Source organism: Ornithorhynchus anatinus, chromosome 4 (assembly GCF_004115215.2).
Source record: "Ornithorhynchus anatinus isolate Pmale09 chromosome 4, mOrnAna1.pri.v4, whole genome shotgun sequence".
Classification (NCBI taxonomy): domain Eukaryota; kingdom Metazoa; phylum Chordata; class Mammalia; order Monotremata; family Ornithorhynchidae; genus Ornithorhynchus; species Ornithorhynchus anatinus.
The window spans coordinates 45,350,398-45,363,089 of record NC_041731.1 but is presented as its reverse complement, the minus strand read 5'-3'; the positions used below and the strand labels follow the sequence as shown (position 1 = coordinate 45,363,089).

The window sequence follows — 12,692 nt, the reverse complement described above, 5'->3', positions numbered from 1 at the left end:
CAGCAGACAAGTGGCAGAGCTGGGATTAGAAGCCATGATTTTCTGATTCCCAGGCCCGTGCTCTATCCACTACATTGATGAGGTGGTGGGGAGGGGACACGAGCTCAGTCAAGGAAGGCTTCATGAAAAAGACGTGATTTTAGTACAACTCTGAAGATAGAGCAAGTTGCTGATCTTTTTGATATGTAAGGGGAGAAAGTTCCAGGCATGAGAGAGTGAGCATAATAATAATGTTGGTATTCGTTAAGCGCTTACTATGTGCAGAGCACTGTTCTAAGCGCTGGGGGAGATACAGGGTCATCAGGTTGTCCCACGTGAGGCTCACAGTTAATCCCCATTTTCCAGATGAGGTAACTGAGGCACAGAGAAGTGAAATGACTTGCCCACAGTCACAGAGCTGACAAGTGGCATGAAAGGAGTTAATGGCAGGAAAGGGGAGAGCGAGGGACAGTGATTAGGTTGTGTGGGCTGGGTAGGAGTGGAAGAGGAGTAAGGCTGAGTCGTAGGGAGAGAGTCGATTAAGTGACTTGGTTCTGATGGTGAGGGGCTTCTGCTTGATGCAGAGATGGATGAGCAACTAATGGAGGTATTTGGAGTCGGGAGATGAACACAGAAAGATACTTTCGAAAAATGATCCAGACAGCAGAGTGCAGTGTGCACCGGATAGGGGAGAGGCTGGAGGCAAGGGAGGTCAGCAAAGAGGCTGATGCCGTCAGGAGTTGAGATGGGAGATGACGTGCTAACCGGGCTAAGACCAGAAAATCTCCACAAGATAAGGAGCTCTGGAAGCTGCAGGACAATAAAAACACCTTTCATATTTTAGGACCATAGCCGGTATTATATATATTGTTTCCACTGAGCAGAAATGATCTCATGGTTTGGGAATCTCTCTGTCTGCAGTGCTCAGGATGCTTGGTGTCTCCAGTGGGTGCTGGTCAGGCCATCAAGGTAATCAGACCATCAATCAATCGTATTTACTGGGCGCTGTGTGCACAGTACTGCATTAAGTGCTTGGGAGAATACAATATAACAATATAACAGAGTTGGTAGACATGTTCCCTGCCCATACCGAACTTTCAGTCTAGAGGGGGAGACTGACATTAATATAAATAAATTACAGATATGTACATAAATGCTGTGGGAGGGGTGAATAAAAGGCACAAATCCAAGTACAAGGCGAGAAAAGGAAAGCACTGCAAACAGATGCTCAGGGAGGGGGCGGGGGGAGTGTGATTAGGGTGAGAGAACAGTTACTCAGAGAATTAGAGCTACTGGTCAAATTTGGTTGGATGGGGAAAAGCCACCCATCTTGCCAAGGAAAATTCCATCTCATTAACGCTAGTCGGCAGAGTACCTGGAAATGATCCAGGAATGCGGGCTGAGGTGGAACTCATCTGTGTGGACTGTAAGCTCTTCTATAGTTGGTAAACTCATTGTGGGCAGGGATTTGTTGTATTTTCCCAAACGCTTAGTACAGTGCTCTGTACACAGTAAGCGCTCAATAAATACCACCAATCTAATCTACAGTCGGAAGCTGGCAGCTCCCCTTTTAAAGAACCACTAGATCTTAGGCTTTTGCTGTCAAAAGTGAAATAGATCTCTGTTTTGTTAGCCCACTTTTGTTCTCTTTAACCTTAGCACTGATTACAAATCAATGGCTATTCAACAGGTGTAGGCATAAACTATCTGAGAAGAGAATGTTAGGCTGTCATAGCTGAGGCAGGACACTCTGATGTTACTCTGAATGATTTGCCCCTGCGCCTTCTAGACCATAAGCTCGTTGTAGGCAGGGAACATGTCTACCAACTATATAATCACAGTGTACTCTCCCAAGCGCTTAAGTACTGCATTAAGTACTTGGGAGACTATGATATAACAATATAACTGACATGTTCCCTGCCCACGATGAGCTTAAAATCTAGAATACAGTGTTTTGCACACAGTAAGTGCTTAATAAATACCACTGATTGATTGATTATTCAAATTCCATACTTGAGGGCTTGTGTATTCTAAAATAATGCATGTAACTTTTTCTGGGGTTAAATCAGTCAATTAATGGCATTTATTGAGTGTTGTGTGTGTGCAAAGCACCGTGCTAAGTGCTTGAACAAAAAGTATTCCTATGCTTGTGAGTGACCTCCCCTAAATGTTAAGACACCAATGAGAAAGCATTAGAAATATCATTCTAGAAGAAAGTGAAGCTCTTTACATTTATTTTGGAGTTGCTTCCGCTTGGTAGCTTAATCAGCCAATGGTGTTTATTGAGCATTTACTTATGTGCAGAGCACTGTACAAGGCACTTGGGAGAGTGCAATATAACAGTTGGTAGAAACATCGAACATCTCTTTATAGATGTAATAATCCACTGGATTATAAATTTCTTGTGGGCAGGGTTTATGTCTACTTCTACTGTCCTCTTCCAGGCACTTAGTTCAGTGTTCTGTACATAGTATTCATTCATTCATTCAATCGTATTTATTGAGCACTTACTGTGTGCAGAGCACTGTACTAAGCGCTTGGAATTACGATTCGGCAACAGATAGAGACAATCTCTGCCCAACAATGGGTTCAGAGTCTAAAAGGGGGAGACAGCAAAACAAAACAAGTAGACAGGCATCAATACCATCAAAATAGAAAATAGTATCATATATACACATCATTAATAAAATAGAGTAATTAATATATACAAATATACACAAGTGCTATGGGGAGGGGAGAAGAGGGTAGATCAGAGGGAGGGAGTAGGGGGAATGGGGTTGGGAGAAGGGGCAGAGGGAAAGGGAGGGCTCAGTCTGGGAAGGCCTCCTGGAGGAGGAGGAGAGCTCTCAGTAGGGCTTTGAAGAGGGGAAGAGAGTTAGTTTGGCAGATGTGAGAGAGGCATTCCAGGTCAGTGGGAGGACATGGGCCAGGGGTCGACGGCAGGACAGGCTCAATATAAATTATCGATTAAATTTTTAGGTATCAAAAAGCTTCGCTCCTCCTTGGGGTTTGATGTTTATTTTTTCCACAGAGGTGCTAGGAGAACAAGGAGAAAAAGAAACAATGGCCTCCCCTCCCTTCTAATCTGGATCGCCCCCAGAAAATCGTTCTCGCTCTGAGGCATCTATTAATATCACCCAGATGCTGCTGGGATTGGGGGCGTTTCTACTCAATAATGGCCACTTGGTGAAATGAGGCTGCCCAGCATCAGTGTAACAGCAGAACATACAGTATTAGTTACTAATTACACTTAACTATGTCATTACAAATTCTAACATGTGCTAGAAGATGCCATGAACATATCTACTGCCTAAAAACATTTCCTAATCTCGTTCATGAAATAATTACAGGGACTCTATCCTGCCAAATGAGGCAGTAATTAACCTTAATTGCTCAAAATGCAACTGGCTAATTCTAGTAGATTAATCAAGGGGATTCAATTATTATTAAATGACTTAATATGACAAATTGCCACATTATGGAGGAAGGCCCTATTTCACAGACTGCTTTTCAAGGTGGCAATAAAAAAAGCATGCGTACGTGTCACTACTGTTTTTTACAAGTCTCAGTTCTTTCTTTTGCTACTGACTTTCTCACAAATTATTCAGTTAAAAACAAAAACAGAAAAAAATCCCCATACTTCAACTCAGTATTGTTCACTGTAAGCAGAATTTCCATTCAAAATTCTGCCTAATCTCAATGACAGAAGAGAGAGAAAATCAGAAACTCCACATCCTTTCCTGCTTAAAGGTAGGGGAGTGGAAGGGAATACCCCCACATGAAGTCTAAAAACAAAATTAATTGTCCAGATAAAGAGAATGGAAGCAGCCAGAGGCAGCATCATGATCTTATCCATCCTCTCACCACAAGTCTTTGGCAGATAGGCAGAAAGGAGAGAGACAGGCTCCCATATCTCCAATAGCACTAAGAAAAAAGGTGAATTTTTTTTGGAGCATAAGCTCCAGAAAATCATCTCTTCATTCAAGTAAAATCCTCACTACCCTGTTTGTCACTCTCTTTGAAAGAATCAGAGCAGCAGAGAAAAAACTCCATGATTTAATAACCTAATTGCAAATATTTGCTTTAAGATAAAGGTAAAGATTTTGTGAACCCACCATAAGCATTATAAAAAAAGCTTCCTGGTCAAACCCCACCTGAACTTGTGTTGAAATGACAATGACACTAGGAGGGGGTAAATCTCTGAAAACAAGTCAGATTAAAAGTGGGACAGCTTTTAATATTGGTGAACAGAGTTTCAGCTCTTTCATCTTCATCTGCCTTTCCTACACCAAAACCTCACACTACTTGGGGAAAAAAAAAGTAAATATCAAAGTACTTAAAAAGGAATGAATATCAAAGTTACAAAAAAAATGTGCCAGTTGAGAATTTAAAAGAAGTCAAAAATATGTTCCCCCTCAACCCCACTGGACTGTCTAAGAGGAGTTTTCCAACATATTCCTGCTAGCATCACGACTGGTGTATGAACAAAGAAATAAACAGAAAAGTTAACGTATTTCTAATCCTCTAGGAACCAGCACTTAAAAAATACTGGCAGTATTTTCTACATAAAATAGGAAACCGCATTTCACTGTTTAACCTTCCAAAAAGGAGGCTTAAACAGTAAAATTGATAAAATTACCATTTCAGTTGTTTAATCAAACACACAGACTAAAATACAAAATAAAATGGAATACGTTTACCTGTGGGTCATGTTGATACTCCTGTCCTGGAATTTTGCAAAGGGGATTGTTCTGCTCCGCTAGATGATGTGGATGGTTATGTTGTCCTTCCATGGTATCATGCCACTCTCCACAATAGGACGCGCTGCTTCAAAGAACAGGAAAACAGTCATTTCAGAAGAATCTCTTTTTTGGATCAAAGACCCTAAATAAGTGCACCTATGTCAGGGTTGTCAACCATCTGTAATTTTTTTTAAAATATTATTTATTAAGCACTTACTATGTGCCAGGAGCTGTACTTAGCAGTGGGATAGATAAAAGGTTGGACACAGTCTCGTTCACCATTTTACAGATGAGGTAACTGAAGCCCAGAGAAGTGAAGTGACTTGCCCACGGTCACACAGCAGACAACTGGCAGAACCACCCGAGATTACATGTCTGCTGTGTGACCTTGGGCAAGTCACTATAGTTCTCTGTGCCTCAGTTACCTCATCTGTAAGATGGGGATTGAGATTGTGAACCTCATATGGGACAGGGACTGTACACAATCTGATTATCTTGCATCTATGCCAGTTCTCAATACAGTGCCTGGCACACAGTAAGTGCTTAAATACTACAATTATTATTATTGCTATTGTTAAAAGTGGGTAAGGAAGGGAAGGGAGGGGTAGAGCAGTGGGTCTAACTGCTCTCTTCAGGGATGCAAGGCCTCAGCATTTCACGTGGCTGGTCAGAGGCAGCAGGGACAAGGCGCTTTCCTTATTAGTTGGATTCACCAGCAGAAGAATAGAGTCCTTCTCCTCCCCGCTCTCCCTCTGAGGTTCATAGCAAGGTATCTGGGAACAGGTGGGCCCTGCTGGGAGTGAAACCCTTCCTCTCCACTCTGCAGCCTGTGGTGGTTGGTTTTTTTTTGTTTTTAAACATTTACAGAGTGCTTACCACAGGCAGAGGGCTGTATTCAGACTGTATTCATCCTGTTTCCATATCTCGGAACTCCACCTGCCAGACCCCAATTCTCCCCATCTTCAAAGTCTTCCTCCAGGAAGGCTTTTCCGACAGTCACAAAACCTCACCTATGATGGTGCAGCGTCTGTCCTTAGCACTTATGGGAGTAATGGTATTTATCGGATGCCTACTGAGTACACTTGGGAAGTTCAAAAGAAGCAAAAGAACATATCCTATTCCTATCTTATCCTAAGTTATCCTTACCACTTATGTACAGATATGTATTTTATTCATATATACAATGATTTATTCAATTATTTTGTTCTACTTCCTGTGCTGCCCTTCTGTCCCACTATCTGGAAATCATTTTTATCTGTCTCACAGGAGATCGTAAGCTCCTTGAGGGCAAGAAATACAAGTCTTGCATCTGTTGCACTCACCCAAGCTCTCAAGCAGAGTGGACTATTCATTCATTCAACAGTATTTATTAAGTGCTTACTGTGTGCAGAGCACTGTACTAAAAACTTGGAAAAGTACAATACAACCATTAGCAGTGACAATCCAGATAAAACATAAACCTGGGAGTTCAAAGGACCTGGGTTCTAAGCCTATCTCTGCCACCTGTCTGCTATGTAATCTTGGGCAAAGTAATTTAACTTCTCTGTGCCTCATATACCTCATTCATAAAATGGGGGTTAGGACAGTGAGCCCCATTTAGGAAATGGACTGTGTCCAACCTGAGTAGCCCATATTTACGCCAGCGTTTAGTAAAGTGCCTGGCACATAGTAAGTGCTCAATAAATATGATAGAATGAAGTGCTTAAATACCCTTAAAAGAATAGTGCTTCAAATTTGGTGGGCACTCTAAAAATACTGACTGAATGACTGATTACTCACTAACAGCTGTATTCAAATGCCTATTCTATGCAGAGCATTCTGGAACATTCAACAGAAGGAGGCTGCCTCTACTCCTGAGGACCTTATAATCTTACCTTCCTGCTCATTCAGTCATTCAGGGGTATTTATTGAGCCCCTACGGTGTGCAGAGCACTGAACTAAGCCCTTGGAAAGTACAATTCAGCAACAAAGAGTAACAGTCCTTGCCCACAATGGACTCACAGTCTAGAAGGGGGGAGACAGACATCAAAACAAGTAAACAGACATCAATGGCATTAATAAAAATAAAAGAGCTATATATACACATCAGAACAAGTAAAACAGGCATTACTATAAATAAATAGAATTATAGATATGCATTTATCTACATAAGTGCTTTGGGGCAGGGAAGGGGGTAGAGCAAAGGGAGAGAGTCGGGGTGAGGTGGGGGGGGAGGGGGAAATGAGGAAAAAGGAGGATTAGTCTGGGAAGGCCTTCTGGAGGAGGTGAATCGTCTATAGGGCTTTGAAGGAGGGGTGATTGTTATATTGCTCATATTACTTCTATCAATCAATCAATAGCATTTATTGAACACTTACTGTGTGTGGAACACTGTGCTAAGTGCTTGGGAGAGTACAATATAACAGAGTTGACAGACACATTCCCTGCTCACAAAATTTCATAAAATAGGGAAACAAATCTTGTCTCAAAGAAATAAACTACAGGCTGGAGAGCTTTTGCCAGTGACTTATCCCTTGGCCTAGTTAGGCTGTTCTTTCTAGGCACCTGTAAAATGGAAACAGCCAGGAATACACCTTTGAGGGCTACAACAGGGATGAATATAGTAGCACTGGAATGTCATATCTGAGAATTGGAAGACATATTTTTTTTTTGGTGGGGGTAGGGGAAGGATCGTCAATTCTGAGATAGACTTATGAAAACCATGACACTTTTACTGCTCAGTTAAGGGCAGTTTGAAAAGTAACGATTCAATAATGAAAAAAATGCTCACATATTGAGTTGGGGGTTAGAGGGGACCGGAGCTAGAAGAATCATTATAATGTACACTGAGATCAAAGATCTGACCCAGGAACAAACACACCAAAAGAATAGCACTGCAGATAAGTTTGTCCCATTTTTCCTACAGCATTTACTGGAGATAGTGGCTCAGCAGTGGTTCCTATGGAAATTGCAGAGCAAAGAGAGAAAGAAGAAAGGGTATTACAACTGCCAACAAAGCAGCGGCTTCTGATAAGTTATTCCATCAGTCAGCAGCAAAAGCTTCTGCTCTGCAACCTACTTCCTACAAACCTCATCTGTGGGACTGCCCCTTTGTTTTAAATAGAAAATTTCCCTTCATCCCACACAGACCCAGTTCTGTAGCCCACTACCGTCATAACAGTGAAATTATGAGTCAAAATGCAAATTGAAACTCGATTTGCATTTCAAATAGCCAGAAATGTTATTGCCATAAAACTGCCCTGAAATTCCATCCAACAGTATTGGCATCGGTGCCAAAACGTTAATCCCGAAACGTCACTGCCGCTGGGCAATTTCAGAATTCAGAACATAACCTAAAATTAACAAAGCCCTGTTGGAAAGATCAAATTCCTCTGCATGTTCCAGCATCAGAAGCTATTTCTTCAACCATCTGAGTATAGTTAACACTATACTCTTCAAAGTGGGGTTTGAGTTTTCATTTCTACCACTGAGAGATTGTAGCATAGAAATGTTCTGCACCTCTACTGTATAAAATCAGATGGATATTGACTGGTTATCAGAAATTCTGGAACATGCCTCCTCCAGAGGAGCAGTACAACTCTTGGGTGCAACTGGGCCTCTGTGAAAGCCTAGAGAGAGATCAGGGCCCTCCCTTATCAGGGAATGTGTCTACCGACTCTTTTGTATTGTACTCTCCCAAGCATTTAGCAGAATGCTCTGCACACAGTAAGTGTTCAGTAAAAACCACTTATTGACTGATTGATCAGCAGGGAGGGGTAGAGAGATGCAGAGCTCCTCTCTCTTCCCCAGTAACCTTTCTGATTACTTGTCCTCTATCCAAGCTCCCCAATTCCCACTGGTTGGCTCTCTGAGGCTTCCCCTCCCAAACTCCCTGACTACTTTCCCTTCCGTACTTTTAGGCTCGTTTTAAAGGTGAATTTACAGGTGAAGATATTTTAAAGGTGAGATATTTTAAAGGTGAAGATACTGTAGAAGTGAAGTGAATTGTCTAAAACCATTGAGTCAATCAGTCCACCAATAATATTGAGCACTTACTGGATGTAGAGTAATGTACTAAGTACTTGCTGGGGAGAGTAATAACAATACTTAATAATAATTATGGTAGTTGGTTTGTAAAGTGCTTACTATGTGCCAAGCACTGTTCTAAGCACTGGGGTAGAGACAGGGTAATCAGGTCATCCCATGTGGGGCTCACACTTTTAATCCCCATTTTACAGATGAGGTAACAGGCACAGAGAAGTTCAGTGACTTGCCCACAATCACAGAGCAGTCAAGTGGCAGAGTTCATTCATTTAATTGTATTTATTGAGTGCTTACTGTGTGCACAGCACTGTACTCAGATCTTGGAAAGTACAATTTAGCAACAGATAGAGACAATCCCTACCCAATAACAGGCTCACAGTCTAAAGTTGGGATTAGAACCCATGTCCTCTGACTCCCAAGCCCGTACTCTTTCCAGGAAGCCACAGAGTTAGTAGACCCAATCCCTGGACTCAAGGAGTTTAATAGTAATAATAGTAATTAATAGTTATGGCATTTAAGAGCTTATTATGTGCCAGGCACTGTACTAAATGTTGGGGTGAATATAAGCAAATCAGGTTGGATAGACTCCCTGTCCCATGTGGGGCTCACAGTCTCAATTCCCATTTTACAAGTGAGGTAACTGAGGCACAGTGAAGTGACTTGCCCAAGGTCAAACGGCAGACAAGTGGCAGAGCCGGGATTAGAAGCCATGATCTTTCGACTTCCAAACCTGTGCACTACCCACTATGTCATTTTGCTTTTCGCTGTAGGGGGAAACAGACATTAAAATAAATTATAGTAAAATAAATTACTGGCTCCCTCACTTGTCTGCTGAGTGAACTGGGCAAGCACTTAGCTAATCTGTGCCTCAGTTTCTTCATCCGTAAAATGGCAATCAAAGCTGTGAGCCCCATGTGGGACATGGACTGTGTCCAACCTAATTAACCTGTATCTACCCCAGGGCTTAGCACAGTGCCTGGCACACAGTAAGTACATCATTTAAAAAAAAAAGATGGGGGAAATGGCAGAATATAAGGATATGTACATAAAGTGCTGTGGGGGTGGGTTTAATATCCAGTGCTTATTGGCTCCAGATTCAAGTACAGAGGTAGCACAGAAGGTAGATTAAGTAGGGGAAACGTGGGCTTCGTCAGGGAAGGGAGTTGAAAATTCAAGGATTTTAAGCTCTCCGCTGTTTTCTCAGTGTTCCCTTAAAGCACGTTTCTGGTCACTTTTGATTTCATACTGAAAGATTCCTATTCAGCGGCTGTGAACCAAGTACTGGCCTAGGTCTATCAGAGGTCACCACTGACCTTGACCACCGACCCCTGGCTCACGTCCTGCCTCTGGCCTGGAACATCCTCCCTCCTCAAATCCGACGATTACTCTCCCCTCCTTCAAAGCCTTACTGAAGACACATCTCCTCCAAGAAACCTTCCCAGATTAAGCCCCACTTTTCCTCATCTCCCGGTCCCTTCGCTCCTCCCCGCACCCCAGACCCACAGCACTTATATGTATATATATCTGTAACTTTATTTGTATTGATTTCTGTCTCCCCAACCCCCATCTAAACTGTGAGTTCTTTGTGGGCAGGAAATGTCACTGTTTGCTGTTGTACTTTCCCAAGCGCTTAGTACAGTGCTCTACACATAGTAATTGCTTAATAAATACAACTATGAATGAATGAACCTATGCTGGGCAGTGACAGGGACAGACCAGTCTAGGCTCTGGATTTTGAATGTGTGCAGGATGCTACAGGGAGGTGACTGCCTTCCTTCCCAACCAAATTTAATCTAGATCAAGCTGACAAAGCTCAGGCCCCAGTTCTGCAGGATGCTGTGTAGGCCCAGTTGTCCCCTGGACTGCTGGACCTACAATAATAATGATGCTAATAAATCATGTTTATTTATTGCTTACTATTTGCCAAAAGTGAACTCTTCATATTTCCTTCTGAACACTCTCCTCCAGCCAATTTTCTCATCTCTATTGACAGCAGCACCATCTTCCCCATCTCCCAAATCTGCAACAGTGGCCTAACTTCTTGACTTATCTCTCTCCTTCCACCCATATATTTAGTCAGACACCAAATCCACCTGTTCCACCTTCACAACATCTTCAGAATCCAACCCCTTCCCCTCTGACCAGACAGCCACAAGAGTGGTCCAAGCACTTGTCAAAAGCTGCCTCAACACCTGCATCAATCCCCTCGCTGTCCCCAGCCTCTCTCTTCTTCAGTCGATACTTCACTCCGCTGCCTGGATCATTTTTCTAATGTACTGTTCTAGGCACATCTTCCCAAGACTCACTATCTACTTGTAGGTACTTAAATAGCTCTTTCACCTCTATTGATTCTCACTCTTTTCCTACTAAAACCCAGGCCAGCCATTTCACTCCTCTAATGCCAACCTACTCATTATACCTCACTCTTGCCTCTCTTGCTGCCGACCCCTTGCTCATGCCCTTCCTTCTGCCTAAAACTTTCTCCCCCTTCAAATCCGGACTACCGCTCTCCCCATCTTCAAAGCCCTACTAAAAATCACACCTCCTCCAGGAGCCCTTCCCTGATTACCCTCTAATCTCCCCACTTATGCCCTTCAGTCTTATCCCTTAAGTACTTACTCATCTCCACAGCACTTACATACATATCTTTATACCCAGCTATTCTCCCTACCTGTAATTTATTTTACCATCTGTGTCTCCTGCTAGATTATAAAATCCTTGAGGTCAGGGATCAGGTCTATTTACTCTGTTGTACTCACCGGAGTGTCTTGTACAGGGCTCTGCACACAGGAAGAGCTCAATTAATACTCTGATTGATTGTCAAGCACTACTCTAAGCACTGAGGTAGAAAAAGATAATCAGTTCTAAAACAGTCCCTGTCCAGTAGGAGGCTTTCAATCTAAAAGGAAAGGAGAGCAAGTGATGGTGATGTTATCTGACCACTTACTAAGTGCCAAGCACTGCACTAAGTGCTGGGAGGGGTTCAAGATAATCAGATCAGATACCTGTCCCTGTCCCATCTGGGGTTCAAAGACAAGCAGCACGGCCTAGGGAACAGAGCAGGGGCTTGCAAGTCAGAAGGATCTGGTATCTAATCTCGGCCCTGCCAATTGTTTGCTCTATGACCTCGGGCAAGTCACCTAATTTTTCTGTGCCTCAATTACCTCATCTGTAAATAATGGAGGGTTAAGACAGAGCCCATGTCAAACATGACTGTGTCCAACCTAACTAGCTTGAATCTACCCCTGTGCTTAGTACAGTGCCTGGCATCTAGAAAGCACTTTAATATCATAATAATTATTATTATTATGAGGGAGAGAACAGCTATTTAATCCCCATTTTACAAATCCCCATTTTACAAATCCCCATTTTACAAATGAGGAAACAGACAAAAGAGGTTAAAGTGACTTATCCAAGGTCACGTCACACAGCCATCCAGTGGCAGAGCTAGGAGTAGAACCTTGGTCTCGTGACCCACACTCCCATGCGTTTTCCACTAGGCCTATCAGACCAAGGATAACTGGACCGCATACAGCAGTTCTCCAAAGTGCAGTCACACCTACTTCCAACCTAGCTCCGTGCTTTCATCACCTCCCTGACAAGATAAATGCTTTCTGAACCACCACCTCAGGATCCACCTCTGAGTTGACCAGAGCACCCAGGAATGGATCTGTCCATCTGACTGAAATTAATAGTATTTCAGTCTTACCTGCCCCTCGACCAGACCAGTTCTCTCTATAATAATAACTGAGGTATGTGTTAAGGGCTTACTGTGTGCCAGGTACTGTTCTAAGCATTGGGGTGGATACACACAAATCAGTCTTAATCCTCATTTTCCAGATGAGCTAACTGAGGCTCAGAGAAGTTAAATTAAGGTCACCCAGCAGACAAGTGGCCGAGCTGGGATTAGAACCCAGGCCCTTCTGACTCCCACGCCCGTGCTCTATC

At 42.8% G+C, this 12,692-nt stretch overlaps 1 protein-coding gene across 2 annotated transcripts in view; it reads right to left on the bottom strand.

Annotated features, from left to right (window-relative positions):
- Nucleotides 1-12,692, bottom strand: part of NEK6 (NIMA related kinase 6) — a 105,847-nt gene that overhangs the window by 84,491 nt on the left and 8,664 nt on the right. The window contains exon 2 of one of the 2 annotated variants that reach the window (XM_029063838.1): nt 4,680-4,806. In XM_029063838.1, the coding sequence (XP_028919671.1) occupies nt 4,680-4,772 (93 nt within the window). In that variant the 5' untranslated portion in view covers nt 4,773-4,806. The remainder of the gene's footprint in view (nt 1-4,679; nt 4,807-12,692) is intronic. The other variant, XM_029063839.2, reaches the window with a different exon arrangement.